We start from the raw sequence: 16,080 nt of genomic DNA, 5'->3' as shown, positions 1-16,080 counted from the left end.
GGGGTTTGGTGGGTCAGGATGTGTTCCACTTTCTCTCCTTCCCTCTTTGTTTGCTCCTGTGTGCTCTGTTTAGACGTGCTCCTTCCCCTGAGCTGTAGCTTCAGTGCTGTCCTCTGAAGTGAATTCTTATGCGGGGAGGGAGGGTGTCCACATAGTTGGGATTGGGGCTGGTCCCACAAAATGTAGACATTTAAAAAAATCTAAGAAAGATATTTCTCTCTTTCTCTTTCTATCTCTGCTGTCAAGTCAATGCCAACTTATAGAGACCCTATAGAACAGGGAAGAAGAGTTGTCCCTGTAAGTATCTGAGACTGTCACTGTTAACAGAAGTAGAAAGTCCCATCTTTCTCCCTGGAGTGCTGGTGGCTTTGAACTACTGACCTTGTGGTATCAGCCCAATGTGTAACCACTACTCCACCAGGGCTCTTCTAGGAACTATAAATTTAGATAAATAAGAAAAAAAACAACAACCCCAAAACACTTCAATTGATTAAGCTTTATTATAGCACAAATAATTTTAAGACTCTTACATAAATAATTTTAAGATCTTTAAGTAATTTGTTGATATTAAAATTGGGTAAACAAATGTTTGCTATAATTTGAAATCCACATATCTTTTTTTTTTAAACCAGAAAAGATATATCTACATTCAGGTCTCCTAGTGTGTGTGTGTTTTTTTTTTTTTTTAATTCTAAAAGATGTACAACAAGAACAATATTTTAAAAACTCAATAATTATAAATTTATTTGATATAGTTAAAACTTCATTAGTCTAGCAAACTATCTAATACTTTAAGTTTTTTTGGGGGAGGGGACCATTGATACTCTATAGCAATAACAAAGAACTGGGTTTATTGCAGTTGAAATAAAAGATTTTGATTACTAGTTTCAAAATTGAATTAATTTTTGGAGTAGTCTGGCTTCCAGGTAAAGCGGAGATTGGATTTACCAAACCACGTGGTCCTGAAGTAAAGCCTTATCCTCTGGCATCATTCTCAGATTATTATAAATTCCAGACAAGTTGAAATTTCATGGGTTGTCATGTAATGTAAAACCTTTTGTTCTTTAGTTAGCCGAACACATTCCATGTTTACTTTGTTTCTCATCTAGCTTTTGTGGAATTAAAAATAATAACTTTGCATATTGTTAGGACATTTATTATCTCATCTGAGTGTGATAGTGAACATTTATATCTTGTGATTACATTTTAATTTAATAAGTTATCAGTTTAATGCCTAATTGTACTGTAAAATCTACCTACTTATCTACAGGCTTCATTAAGATTTACCTGTAAAAAAATTGATCTCCTTGCTTTCTTATGCCATGTATTATGCCAGGTAAACACGGTTCTGCTTTGGTGAGTGAGTGTTATTGATAATTTTGCCCTATCACCAACCCCTATTGTTTGAGTAAACAGTGTCCAGTCACTTAAGAGTTTAATATGTGCAAGTCAACAATTCATTTATTGCTGTCTGAAGCCTACCTATATTTGCATAATTTCCCTTTCTCAACAATGATTTACATCTCATACCGTTGGCTATATTAATGACACTATCAGTAGAATTACCTTATGCCCCAGGGGGATGATTTATAATGTTCACCATCATAAAATGATGATGTCTCTAAAGTGAACCAGAGACCTGTATAAACCCCAAATATATGAATGATTTGGGGTTCACACCTAATTCTAGCCCCAATCTAAAAACAGTTTTGATGACATGCACCTCCCCCATGAAGAGATCACTGGAGATAAGAGTCATATAGCAAAGTAGGGTGGAGAAACCAGATGGTGCCTGGTCCTCTATCAGAGAGAACAAACAGCATCTGGGGTCTTAAAGGGCTATCTTACAATGAGCATCCATCTAAATGAGGCTCCAACTAAATCCACATGGAAGAAGCACACCAGTCCGTATGACCCAAAGATTGCAAATAATAAAATACAAATCAGAAGGAGGGCATGATATCAGAGCTTACATGGTCAACACTCAGTTTGCAGTGGAAACCACAAAGTCCATTTGGAAGGTCCCCTCATGGATTAAGCCTTCAGTGAGTGCCCTCTGCCCATAGTCCGGGCATGTGAATAGCCTTGCTATCCGATAGAGAACATTGTAAAGTTTATTATGGCAGATGTAGCTAGATTAAAATGTAGTACTTTATCATTTGATCTCTCTTTTGAGAGATCCCATGTGAACCCACATGAAATGATGTATACACTTTAGACTACTGAATGAGGACCACCTTAAGAACCTTCCTGACATGATCGCTGAAGACAAAATGGGTGCATAAGCAAATGTGGTGAAGAAAGTTGATGGTGACCAGCTATTAAAAGCTATTGCTTCTGAGGCCTTAAAGGCGTGTAGTTAAACAAGCAACCATTTAGCAGGGAAGCAACAAAGCTCATATGGAAGAAGCACTCCAGCTTGTGTGCTCATGAGGTATTTTTAAGAAGAGGCATCAGAAATTCAAAATGCAAGCAACTAACTCAATATGAAGGGGAGTGGATGTAGTGGAGACTCAAAGTCCACCAGCAAGACAATTGGACAGTCCCTCTTAGAAGGGCCTCATGAATTGAGGATAAATCCAGGGTATGGTGTGGCACTGGTGAACTACGTAACTGTCCTCTAGTTCCTTAATTTTTCCTCTCCTTAATATTAATGTCTTTATGTGTCATACCTTATTAATCATGTTAGATTTGGGTATGTTCATGTGAACATTCAAGATCGCTCGGTACATGGTAGTCAAGATAGATGACCCCTCAGAGACAATGACAGAAGTAAGGGTTCCCTGTGGGTCCAGGAAGGTGAGGAGAGGGAGTTAATAGCCTTGATGAGTGCATAAACCTACCCGATGGGATTGAATAACCGAACTATATGGGAAGGTAAGGGATATATTGGAATGAGTAAAATATCTCAATACAAATATTATTTAATTAAAAAATAAAAATAGAACCTCTTGGAAAAAAAAGAACCGAGTAAATAGTTTTCACATTGGTGGAATGCTAGAATATAGAATATAGAATGAGTTCTAGGAAGATGTTTTGTTTGAGGGAAAGCGAAGTGGCTTTGTCTCAAGGCAGCACTTGACACTGTGGGGCAAGTCGTAGAAGGTTTGAGGGGAAGTGAATTCTACTTGCTTTGGGTTTGAAAGCAAGGAACAATGAGCTGTCTTAAATTTTTATGATATTAGATCAATTTTAGTGAATTTATTCATAAGATATAAAATGTTACATGCGTAATAATACTTTCTACTACAATAACTGAGATCATATACTTCAAGAGCGGTTAAGTGAAGTAGACCATAAGCCCTATGTCATGGCAATTTCACAATGATCACTTCAGGGACATTATCAGTTCAAGTTGATATTTGGCCAATGGATAATGAGTTTAGAAAAGATTGTAAATTGGCCACTCCAACAATTTCTCCATTATACAACAGAGGAACACAACGAAAGATTTAGTAATTTGAAGGTTTGACATGATAGCTGAAACTTTTAAGAATAAGATTAATCAGTGTATTTTAAGTTCTTTCTTTTGTCTAACATTCCTTCTGTCATTAATTTAACATATTTGGCTTTACATTGGTTCAAAATTTTCCAATCAGGCTTTCATTAAATATGTATATATATAAGTATATATATATATAATATGAATTAACTAAGGGTATATCAAGTTTTGTCACCTACAGATAAGCTTTTGCTTTGCTTTGTTTTGTAGACCTGCTAAGTTATTTGGCCCCAAATTTTCCTACAAAAAGTGGACCATATTAGACCTATAAAAAAAGACCAACATAACAAACTTGGGACCCACCTGAATAAATCAAGATTTTTAGGACTCTGCTCTGGAAGGTGATGGGGGTTCATAGATTACAACTGATCCCCAAATCCCCAAGAACTGAAACTAACCACTGAACAGATGAAATATTCCTATAAATTCTTTATGTGGAAATATTATAGGCTTTGAGTATTCTCCATATATAAGGATGTACTTTTTCATTTCTCCAAAATTGTTTAGCTTATGAGTTTAGATATCATGGGTCTTAAACAGAGAGCTTCTATTAGCAAATATACCAAATTCATGGAAATCATGACTAGAGAAGCTAATGAGATTTAAGCAATGGGTTACAAAGTAGAATAGCAAGATGAGACTTTCTACTCCTCTAAACAGTTATAGTCTCAGAAACCCACCGGGGCAGTTCAACTCTGCACTACATGATCACTATGAGTCAGAATTGACTTGATGGCTGGGCTTTTTTTTTTTTAATGTGATTGTTGCAACTGCTTCTCTTCGATGAATTGTGTGATGTTAGCGATTTTTATGATGGGTCTCATGCAGCTGGGGACTGGGCCTTCCCCACCCCTGGAAGGGACAGATTCCATGGAAAAAGAGAGTCAGACCATTTTGTTTGAGTTTGGAGCAGGTTAGTGATCATTTCATCTGACTTCCCAAGCAGTGTTATCATTTGTCTCTCTGATGCCAATAATCTATTTATTACTCCTTTATACATCCTAAAAATCAGTTATCCAGAGGTGGCTTCATCTCAGTTGGGGGACAATTTTTTGTTTGTGGAGAGTGGGAGAGGACCAAATAGTTCCTGAAATATAGCATTGTCTCACAGTGATGCTAATTCATAGACACTCCTAGAATGGTGTTCAGAGACTTCCGTTGCAAATGCAGGACCAGAGGTGTGGAGGTTTTATCTGTCTCTGAGTAAGTGATTTCACTTCTTTGATGTGTAAATTAGGGCAGGCTAATCTGCTCTTGGGGAAAATGTGTACCATTACTCATTACCTCCCATGGGAGACTAGGCCTAAATTTAAAAATCTTTATAAAATAGATAATTTCCTACTACCTAAGGAACAAGTCCATCCACTCATGACTGATAAAATTTTAGAAACAGTTTATAAAAGTTTAGTATTTGATTGAGAATGAATCTGTTATAACATTGCTTCTGCATGTACAGCTTTCTCATCCCAATCTACCTCTATTTTTCTTTCAGATTTTTATTTAAATCTACTATAATCATCTCTACAATACTCTCTGTCTGACAACCAGGCTCTTCCCAGCCCTCGAAATCCAGAAGGAAATCACTGGAGGTTTATTCTATGTGTAGATCCTGAGAGTGTATTTGGGCTCAAGTAGAAAGCTTTCTGAACAGCTTTCTGCAAACCAGGGAGAGACTGACTCCCTTAGGTCCTTGTCTGGGTATGTCCTTGGTTGAGAGGTCACAACACTGGGGTCACACAGTCATGAGTCATGTCCTGACTGCCTTGGTTGGAAATCCCTGGACCATCTTGTAAAGTCTTCTGTTTAACATACTGTCCATGTAGCCCTCACTGGCCTGAGCCTGCTTCTGAAGAGCCTCCTGTAACTGTGTTGTATTGACCTGCTGCAAATCTTCCTGTTGTCATCGTTTTCTTTGCACTCCCATATTCTTGTTAAGTCTCCAAATCTGTACAAACTCTGGAATGTCATTTTGACCTTGTATGAATGGTCTTCATTTGGATCTGTGTCTTTGTCTTGTCTTTTCTTGTTTAAGACTAAATAAATGTTCTCTTTAAATATATTTGAGATTTAGCGTCTCTTTTGTACCTTAAAACACATATTAAAAGAACACTCTTTTGTGTATATTTAAGGCAGATTCTGAAAGACATCTTTGACCAGATACATTCAAATCCACAAAATCCAGAACTGGAGTGGCATTCAGAGCTCAACTGGTTCAGTGTTCGTTTGTTTTTAATCTCATCAAGGTCACTTGAGCAGTGATTCCAAAATATAGAAGCCTGACTCCTTTTATGGAGAATCTAGGCCAGTAAATCCAGGAAGGGTCTAATCTGGTCTGAAACCTTTTCTCAGGCGTAAGTAGCACAAGGATATGAGTCTTCATCAAATTCCCTTGCCAACTCACTGAAGGAGAGAATAAGTGTATAGAAGAACCCCTGGTGGCACAGAGGCTCAGGTGCTAATGGAAAGATTGGCATTTTAAGCCACCAGTTGCTCCTTAGGAGAAAGATGAAGCAGTCTGTCTCCATAAAGAGGACAACGTTGGAGATCCTATGGGGGAAATTCTACTCTGTCCTAAGAGGTTGCTTTGAGTTGGAATTGACTCAATGGCAAACAATTGTATCCATGATACAGGCCCAACTAAAACCCAGCCACCTGCCGTGAAGTCTAGGCTCACAACGAGCCCATGGAAGAACTTCTGCAGAGCGGAACTTCTCCATGGGGTTTTCAATATTTGTGATCATTCGGAAGTAGACTACCAAGTCTTTCTTTTGAGGTATCTTTTTTTTGGTGGGTTTGAACTGCCAATAGTTTGGTTAAGAGTCAAGTCCTTAATTATTGGCACCACGCAGGAACTCTGAACTACAGCTAGTCCTGATGAATGGCTGGTAGGGTTGAATTGCCACACATTCTTTTAGAAGCTAAGTGCATAACCACTTAACCAAAGCTCCTTCATCCTTTCTTAAAGTTAAGTAATGTAAAGTGGAATCGTTGGTCTAAAGCAGTTTTAAAAAATGTTCACCTCAGGTTGCTCATCAGAAACCATTTGAGGGTATGAATATGGGGATTTTGAAAACAATTCTTACACCAATGATCCCACTTTACATTAGAGAAAGAGATGAGGGGAACTAACATACTCAAAGAGATGAACCGACATAAAATCCTGTGGATACTCAGGATTGAAATACCTTCTGTACTCAAGCCCTATGACTCCCCATTGAAATAACTTGAAACCACCTTTCCCCCAAAGTGTTCTGCACATACATGACTCTGTGATGACCCAGGTCCTGTATGATTAATGACATTCACCTTTGAGAAATCCTGCCTATCATACTACCGTCCTGGAGCCCTGGTGTAGTAGTGGGTTACAGGGTCAGTCGTTTGAAACCACCAGCCACTCTGCTGGCTAAAGGTGAAGCTTTCTACTCCCATAAAGGGGTACAGTCTTAGAAGCTCACCGGCGCAGTCTTACCTTGTTCTATCCAGTCTCTATGCGTCAGTGTCAACTCATGGCAGAGTGAGTGAGTGAGGAAAGAAAGGCTCTGACAAGTTGCAAAGTTAAGACAATTTTCTTCATTTATTTTAGATTTCTAGCTCCAAATTATTTGAACAGAGAACACTTCATTTCCACAATTATCAAACAGCTCACCGAATCGTATCTTTGCAAAATAAATGTTCAGCAAATCTGACTTAGATAAATCTAGATTAAAGAAAGAAATTAGTAATAATTTTCAAAGCTACAAAAGCTACATTACAAAAGCGATACAGCAGGTACCTGTTATTGTCTAAGTTATAAACAGTACATACCTAAATTGATAGCAACCTAGATTACAATTCAATGTATATTATGGTTGTGATTTATCATGGTGGTTGTTGTATTGTTTCTAAGAGTACAGTTTTCTGGAAAAGCCAAAAACCCTCAAAGGCTGGAATAAGCAGCAATGAGCTGAGAGTTCATCAACAGCTGATCCTTCACAACCATTCTGCAAACTCCAGGCACAATCATGAATCTGCTTATGAAGGGAAAAGGAATTTAGATGACCAAGGCACCAAAGGGAGACATTTTCTCGTGTTGACGAGCCTTCGCAGGGCACTTTTCATGTCCTTGTTTCTCAGACTGTAGATGAAGGGGTTCAACATGGGGGTCACCACAGTGAATACGACTGCACCAATTTTATTTGTGTCATCGGGGTGGGAGGATGAAGGGAAGAAGTAAACCCCTACAATGGTCCCATAGAAAAGTAATACAACTGTCAGGTGGGAACCACAAGTGGAGAAGGCTTTCCATTTTCCCTCCGAAGATGAGATTCTCACAACAGCCCTGGCGATGCAGATGTAGGAGAAGAGGACCAGAGCAAAGGGGAAGGCAATCACAGATAAGCCCAGGGCAAACAACACAAGCTCATTGAGCATTGTATCAGAACAGGACAGTGTGATCAGAGGAGCCAGGTCACAGAAGAAGTGTGGGATCATGTTGCTGTCACAGAAGATCAATCGAGTAAGCAGAATGGTGTGTGTCAGGGCAACGGCATTACTGAGGACCCACGGGATGACTGTCAGCAAAGCACAGATTCTGGGCTGCATGATGGTCAGGTAGTTCAGAGGGTGGCAGATGGCCACAAAGCGGTCATAGGCCATCACCCCCAAGAGGAAATTGTCAATGACGACAAACACGATGGAGAAGTACATCTGTGAGATGCAGCTCTCATAGGAGATGGACTGACTCTTGGTCTGAATATTCATCAGCATTTTGGGCACCGAGGTGGAAATGGAAGAAATATCGGCGAATGACAGATTGGCAAGGAAGAGATACATGGGGGCGTGAAGGTAAGGATCCAAGCCGATGGCCAGAATGATGAGCCCATTCCCAGCCACGGTGACCAGGTACATACCCAGGAAAAGCACAAAAAGGCTCTTCTGCTGGTCAGCCTGGCTGGAGAGTCCCAGGAGAATGAATTCAGAGATGGCAGTTTGGTTTCTTCGATGCATAGTTCTTCTGATCTACAGAAAGAAACACAAGATTCCCACAGAAAAGCCAATAACTTGCCATTCAACTGGAGTCCTTTCAGGGGGGAGTACTTCCTCTACACTGAGAATAGAGAGAACTCAACCAACCAACCATCAAACCCAAAATGCCCTGCTATGGAGTTGATTTTGACTTATTGGAATATATTGGGTGTTAGGCACGTAGGATCTTGGAGTTTGAGCGGAACTGTTCTTGGAAGAGTACAATACATAGAGCCCAGAATTTAGGGGGCACATCCATTTGTCTCTCACTTCTTATGATGGGAGGCCCACTGAGTCAGCCCACTGTGATGAGCGAAGGGGGAGGATGGAGAGCAGTAGGCATGCCTTTATTTACATCCAGGGCACTGCATGAGTATGCATGTTTCCTACAGGTCACGTGAGTACTGTAGGAGCTGGTCAAATGTAAGCCATCTTGTTTGGACTCCAACCAAGAAGGCAGCTTGTCAATGTAGCCTGCAGTGTGGCCTTGGGGTGACTTTCTTATGGAAGATCAGTCAAAAAGAATGAAGGAAGAAAACTCCCTGATCTTGTCAAGGAAATACATAATGGAAGGGGCCTCAGAAGAACTCAAAATGAGTCTTATGAGAGAGTCAACACATCTGGCAGCTTGTCATACACTGGGCACCAAATGCTAAGACTACGCGGCCCATGCCTCAAGACTTTTGTCCCCTTTCTAATTCTCAGCCTCTCTCTCCCTCATGTCATCTGATTGGATGATTGTGAGTGGGTGTTAAGGAATAAAGAACAGCTATCCTTCCCTTCCCACTGCAGACATGTGTTGGGCTGCTAACCTCACGTTAGCTGTCTGAAACCACTGTCATCTCTGAGGGAGCAAGCTGGGGAAGGCCACAGGCGTAGATAGCTACTTTCTTCTATGGGGTTTCTAAGGGTCAAAATTGAGTGAGGGCTTTTCAATACCTGAAAGTGGGTTTGTAGTACCAAATTAATCCTCTTCCGAAAACTAGGGGCTTACCAAAGTATCACCCAAGTCAGAAAAGGGAGATTAGAGTTACTATTCATTTTTTGGTGGCTTATTGATAAGAATATTGCCATGAGAGACAAGAGGTTGAGGTGCGGATTCCTGTCTCCCAGTAGCACCCCCTCTCATTTCTCTCTCTGTTTTTTCAAAATTACTTGCCTCTCAACATAAAAATGATACCCAAGTCCTCCAATGATTTTTCTTTCCACGAAGAGACCAGAGGAAAGAAATAATCTATTTCTGGATTCTGGAAATTCCAAGCACCCTAGAGACTGGAGCAGGAGGGCTGAGGTTCCATTGATCCTGAGAAGCTTGTTTTGGAGATCAGAGAGAGGTAAAAACATGCACCAAGGAGACTGCAGGGCAAAACTAAAACACGGTTAAGAACCATAAAACCTCCAGATCTAAACCTCAGGCAAGGCAGAGATTGGCTTTAGAGGGTTCCACATTCTCTGAGCTGCAGGCTGGTCTAGGCTGGATTAGAAGAGGAAACTGTGATTTTGTGTGACAGTCATCTTCTTTTCCTGGTCGATCTCTCCTAACCACCAGTGGTCCTGTGTAAATAGTCGTGTCCCCCAGGCAGCTTTTATTTGGTTTAGAGCAAGGCTAAAATGTAAAAAGACTCACTCACCTTTGAATAGCAGGTGGTAAAATCCTAGGAAGCGAATGGAATCTAGAGCCAGTGTTTTCTCCCAGCACCTAACAAGGTAACAGGTGGCGACTGAGGGTTGTTCTAGTGTATTTTTCAGACAGACATTCTCCTCCCCTTCCAGGCACCAGAGGTAGTAGAGTTCTAATGCTGCACTCACATGGGACATTTGGCTCCTTCTGAATCCCTTGGGATAATGTCCCTGAAGTGTTTTCCCTCAAGAAACACAATGATTTTTCACATTCTGGTCCCGATGAGGTAAATGAGTCAGAATAGGCTTTGCTTTTCTGTTTCATTTTCAGGTACTGTTCCTGGTGGTGATTCCTAATTTGTAACTTGGTTGATTATTTCTCTTTATAGGAAGTGAATGGTTTGCACTGTAGGGCTTATGTTCCCAGTGTGCTGGTAAGCATTTTGTGAGTTCCTCCTTTATTTCCCCTTGAATGGCTAGTAGGATAAATCTGTTAAAATTCCAATGCCAGGCCTTTGGGTCTGACCTCTTAGGGAGGCTGCTGAGGTAATAGCTGCTCTGTGAGCTTCAAGATGCTGCCCAAGGACGACAAGAAGAAGAAGTAAGCCAGGAAGTCGGCCAAGAAAGACAAAGACCCAGTGAACAAATCCTGGGGCAAGGCCGAGGAGAAGAAGTGGTCCGAAGGTGAGGTTTGGGACACGCTCAATAACCTGGTCTTGTTAGACAAAGTCGCATCTGACAAGCTCTGAAAAGAAGTTCCCAACTATGAGCTTATCACCCCAGCTGTCATCTATGAAAGATTGAACATTGTATTTCCCTGACCAGGGCAGCCCTCCAGGAGCTGCTGAGTAAAGGATTTATCAAGCTGGTTTCAAAACACAGAGCTCAAGGAATTTACACCAGGAACACCAAGGGTGGAGATGCCCCAGCAGCTGGTGACGATGCATGAGCAGGTCCAAGCAACTGTATATTTTGAACAATAAAATTTTACTAGATCAAAAAAAACACTCTACTGCCATAAAATTATTCTGATTCATAGCAACCATATGTCAGATACTGTAACTACTCCCTAGGGTTTCCAAAGCTGTAGTCTTTATGGAAGCAGACTGCCAACACCTTTCTTCCACAGAGTGGCAGGTGGGTTTGGACCTTTGACTTTTTGTTTAGCCATTGAATACTTAGTGATTGCACCACCAAAGTTCCTTCTGGTAAAGGAGAAAGATCTAGAGATTTGAATTTCTCCACTAGAGATTTTGAAGTCAGACACTGTCCAGAGGAAAAGAGTAGACATTGATATTTTGTACATCTTGAATAAGTATCAGCATTGGAATGGAAATCTGGAAACCTATTGATTCAACAGAAGCTCTGGATGTCAGCTGCCAACCTAAAGATCAGTAGTTCAAACCCTATGGGATAGTTCTACTCTGTCATATACGTTTTCTATACACTGAATTCAATAATAACAGCTTGCTTTTATTTTTGTTTTTCAATGATATAAAGATGCTTTCATGAAGTCTTAGGCAGGACAAAGATGAGACAAAGGAAATTTATCTAGATAAGAAAGATCATCAGCATGAGACCATAATGATGTCCAAAGGATTCACACCCATGCTACTAATTATGGAACAGAAAATAAAGGGAATTTGTCACAAAACCACGTTCAGTAGCACATCAATTGAGGTAGTTAGTTTTTGTGCCAACTTGGCCGATAAATGCATGTGGAATTAATTGAAGGGCGGAGAGATAAAGGGCTTGGTGAGCCTCGCCTTTCTTGTCTCTTGCTCTTTGATCATCAGACCAGTGTGTGGCTGCCTTGCTTTTTCTGTGCCTCAACTTGCAAGCTACACTACTTGTGGGACACCTAACCTCTGGACTGTGTTGCTGTAATTTGAGGTTCCTTCAAGACCTGCTTTGCCACACAATTGGAATTTACATCTCTTGAGCTGGTGACTGTCGGACCCTGTCATCGGGTTGACTGTTGGTGACCTGCCTTGCTGTTTGCTGCCTGTGCCCGAATAGCCTGAATTTCTCTACAGAGGACTACCCGGTGGCCCTCTAGACTTGAAGGACTGCCAGTGTCTCACGGGAGTGAGTTGCACTGAGCCATTTGCATTGCTTTATAATTTAATTAACTGTTTATTTCTTATGTTCTATATCTATCTTTCTGTATAAATATATATAAAATCATTAGCATTCTGGTTTTGTTTCTCTAGAGAACCATGTCTAACACATCAGTTCATGACTGTTGTAGGGCTACAGAAGTGGGGAAGAAACCATGATTGGGGGACATACATGACTGCCACAGAGAAATACAGAATTGGTTCTGGGGATGTCAGATGACCTTGGTCAGAGTATGACTCTTGAAAAGGTTGCATTGGTACCCTGATTTCCATTTGTATCATGGTCAAGTAAGTCCACTGGCCGTTCTCCATAGGCTGACTCAGTAAACTCTCACTGATATTGAGTTGATTCAGATTCATAGTGACCCTATAGTGCACAGTACAACTACCACTGTGGGTTTCTGAGGTTGTAAATCTTCACAGAAGCAGAAAGAAGTCTCATTTTTCTCCTGAAGACCAGCTGGTGAGATTGAAATGCTGACCTCGTGGTTAGTAGCCTAACTTCTAACCTACAATACTATGAAGGTTCCTTGGGCTGATCAGGGGAATCATACCAATCTACTTTCAAACATTCTGATGGCAAAGATTTTTATATTTCCCACTAACTGTCAGAATGAACTCAGTAGACGCTGACTTTATGTCAACACTAAAAATGAAGATATGGCTCACACTGCTGCTTCTGGGAGCATAGATCGTGGATCCAAGCCAGACAAAATCCCTGACAACCTCAGTCTTTTCTCCATTCACCATGATGTTACCTATTGGTCAAGTTGTGAGGATTTTAGTCTTCTTTACATTGATATGTAATCTACATATAATCTACTGTAATCCTTGATCTTCATCAGCAAGTGCTTGAAGTCCTCCTCCTTTTCAACAAGTAAAGCTATGTCATCTGCAGCGTCCAGGCTGTTAATAAGCTTTCCTCCAATTCTGATGCTGAGTTCTTCTTCATACAATGTAGCTTCTCTAATTGTGTGCTCAGTTTAAAGTTTAACACTGCAAAATTCCGTTTATTCTAGTGAGATTCCACCTGGGCCTTCTGATGCTTCCTCCAGTATATAGTATTTTGGGGGACGAAATCAGTCAGACCTGGGGATTAAGCATTTCTAATCCATGAAAAATGCCATTGAACTTTGAAAATATAAGCCTAAAATCAAGGTATCCTAAGGCATGAGACCTGAATCAGGGAAAAAAATCTGTCAAAAAACACATGATCAGTGAGATAATACAGAGTAGAATACTGCCATTGGAGGTCTATTTGAAATGTTTTTCTTCTCCAGGGAAAAATGCCCTTCCCTGGTTTACCCACTAGGTCTCAAGTTCTTGTGTAAAAGTAAGAAAAGGCATTGCCTGTGATTTCTGCTAGAAACTTCTCCTTGAAGGCTGTTCCTTGTAGAGCTCATTGAATACATTCATTTGACATCTAAAAAAAAAGTAAGAAAAGGTTTTCACATAAAAAGCAACATTCTTGGATGGTTACCAGGAATAGAGGGAAAAAAGATTGGGGTGGAGGATAGAGTTAATGGCTAGAGGGTAGACATGTGCTAACTTAGATCAAGGGCAAGTCAAGATATTATATGAGGGAGGTGGGCAAAAAACTTGAAGGGGGCAGCAGAAGGACCTGGAAGGAGTGCAAGAGTTAAAGGCAGCAGAAGTTGCCTTTAAGGTATGGTAGAGAGAGTGAGAGTATATTCATATATATATGTGAGCTTGATAGTGTGGCATCTGTCAACTTGCGGGAGGGTGGAGTCTATCCTGTCAATCAGGCCATAGTCAATGAGGCCTCTGTGTGGGCATGGCCTTCTCCTGAGTATTCTGGGAACTCCAATATTTCTCCCTGGAGGCGAGAGACTCTCTCAGCTTTATCTTCTTGCTGACAAGCCACATGGAGCTACACTGATGCAGCCAGAGCCCTGGAACTGGAGGAGCCATGTGGAGACCACCACCATACTTCCACCACCACTGGATCCACAAGACTTCCACCCACTAGCCTGTGATCTTCCTGCATTCAGCATCATTGCATGGCTGCATGAGACTAATTTATGAACTAGTATTGACATATGGGGTAATATCAGACTTATGAACTTGATCTGGACTGGGATGGGATGTTTTCTTAATGTATAATTGCTCTTTGATATAAAGTTCTCTCTTACACATATGAGTGTCTTTGGATTTGTTTCTCTGGTCTACCTGGACTAACTCAGATAGGATGATATTTGTACATGGGTATTTACCTTTGCTGCACATATATCCATGAATGATGTGATGGGTCAAGCAGGGGACAAAGTTGCAAAAACTTCTTACACACAGCCAAACACCTGGCTGGAATGAGTCACTGGGCCTGGAAGCGCAGAACTATCGCCTGGGGGGACACCAAGGACAACTGACATATTATAGTCCATAAAGATGGCATCCTACATCTTCCTTTGGTCCCTACTTTGGGTACTTCAGTAGCAATTGGGCTTTTAAAACCTTGTGAGCCATTGCTCAGACTCATCAAAGGTGCCCAGAGGAAGGAAGATAGATGAAAATAAAAAACACATGGAAATATTTAGTTCAATGGACCACAACACCACCAGTCTCCACAACACTACCAGTCTCACAATACCACAGTCTCCACAACTCTCCACAACCTTGCGGAGCTCAGAAGAACTAAATGGTGCTTGACTCTTACCAATTGTTTGGAAAGGGGTAACATTAAAGGTCTCAGCGTGTGAGAAAACTGTGGCACGAAACTCAAAATCACCAAAAAGACCATGCCTGGAGAGAGACTAGTGGAACCCCCAGGCTGGGGCCCTAAGTCACCCTTAAGATCTGGAAATGAACTCACCTCTATGGCTCAATTTTCAGCCAAAAAAACCCCACCAATGGGTGCTTTGTATACTTTAAAACAATCAACCATTTGAGATCAAAAGGGCATCATTTAACTAAACAAAGGTCATATGGGTTAGGAAAGGAGAAATGAAGATGGGAAACACGGTGAGGTCTTGGGACAAGTGATGCCACGTTGGGTGGACTGCAGCCCATGCAATGAAACAAAATGTGCCGGAATTGTTTAATGAAAAACTGCTCTGCTCTGTAAACATTCAACCAATTCACATTAAAAGGTAAAAAGAAAACAAACAAACAAACAAAAACCACAAGTCAGAGACAGACACGTTGGAGTCTGAGTCAAATGAACCACAGGCTGTTTGTTTGTTTGTTTTACATTGCTACAACATGCAAAGATTGTAGTTATTAGGTAAAGAAATAAATTCTGGATTTTTCATAGGAAAACGTGTTGGCATTATACTAGGTGGTTCACAGATGCAATGGGAATTCTAAATAGATAGAGCAAGGGAGGATACATAACCAAAGACATAGCCCCAAACAATATAGCCCTTATGCCAAAGCTCACATGTGCTTCATAATACAGTGTAGCTGTTGATGTATGGCGTTCCTAGATGGCACACATGGTTAAGCAGTTGGCTACTAGCTGGGAATTTGATAGTTTGAATCCAAGCATAGGTAACTTGGAAACAAGGCTTGGTGATCTCCTTCCAACATATCAGTTATTGGAAACCTTTGGAGGAGAGTTCGACTCTGAAACACTTGGGTCTCCATGAGTTGGAATCAACCAGATGGCAACTTGGAAAACAACAACAACAACAAAGAAACCCACCTAAGCTAATAACATTTACTCCTGGGCTTCAGGAAACAACCTATGAATAAGCTGTATAGTTTTTCATGATGTAAATAGTGTACAATAAGCTAGTTCAAACAATCAAACTAATATTTAAACAATGCAAGAATGGAGAAGATAGAAAAGCAAGTTATTCTATTATCTATCTATCA

At 40.7% G+C, this 16,080-nt stretch overlaps 1 protein-coding gene and 1 pseudogene across 1 annotated transcript; one reads left to right on the top strand and one right to left on the bottom strand.

Moving 5' to 3' along the window:
* Positions 1-7,513: 7,513 nt before the first annotated feature.
* On the bottom strand, positions 7,514-8,521 carry LOC101649354 (olfactory receptor 1S1-like). Its single transcript, XM_004714972.3, has one exon. The coding sequence runs from the start codon at positions 8,486-8,488 to the stop codon at positions 7,514-7,516; it is 975 nt and encodes a 324-aa protein (XP_004715029.1). The 5' UTR covers positions 8,489-8,521.
* Positions 8,522-10,698: 2,177 nt separating this feature from the next.
* LOC123522485 lies at positions 10,699-11,075 on the top strand (annotated as a pseudogene).
* Positions 11,076-16,080: the final 5,005 nt, after the last annotated feature.

Source organism: Echinops telfairi, unplaced genomic scaffold, assembly GCF_000313985.2.
Source record: "Echinops telfairi isolate 266 unplaced genomic scaffold, ASM31398v2 ScPeMD7_7416;HRSCAF=8454, whole genome shotgun sequence".
Classification (NCBI taxonomy): Eukaryota; Metazoa; Chordata; class Mammalia; order Afrosoricida; family Tenrecidae; genus Echinops; species Echinops telfairi.
Note: the sequence above shows the minus strand (reverse complement) of the source record. Positions and strands in the feature narration are given on the sequence as shown.

Coding starts and splice junctions, on each gene's coding strand:
- LOC101649354 (XM_004714972.3), bottom strand. CDS start 8,488: ATGCATCGAAGAAACCAAACTGCCATCTCTGAATTCATTCTCCTGGGA.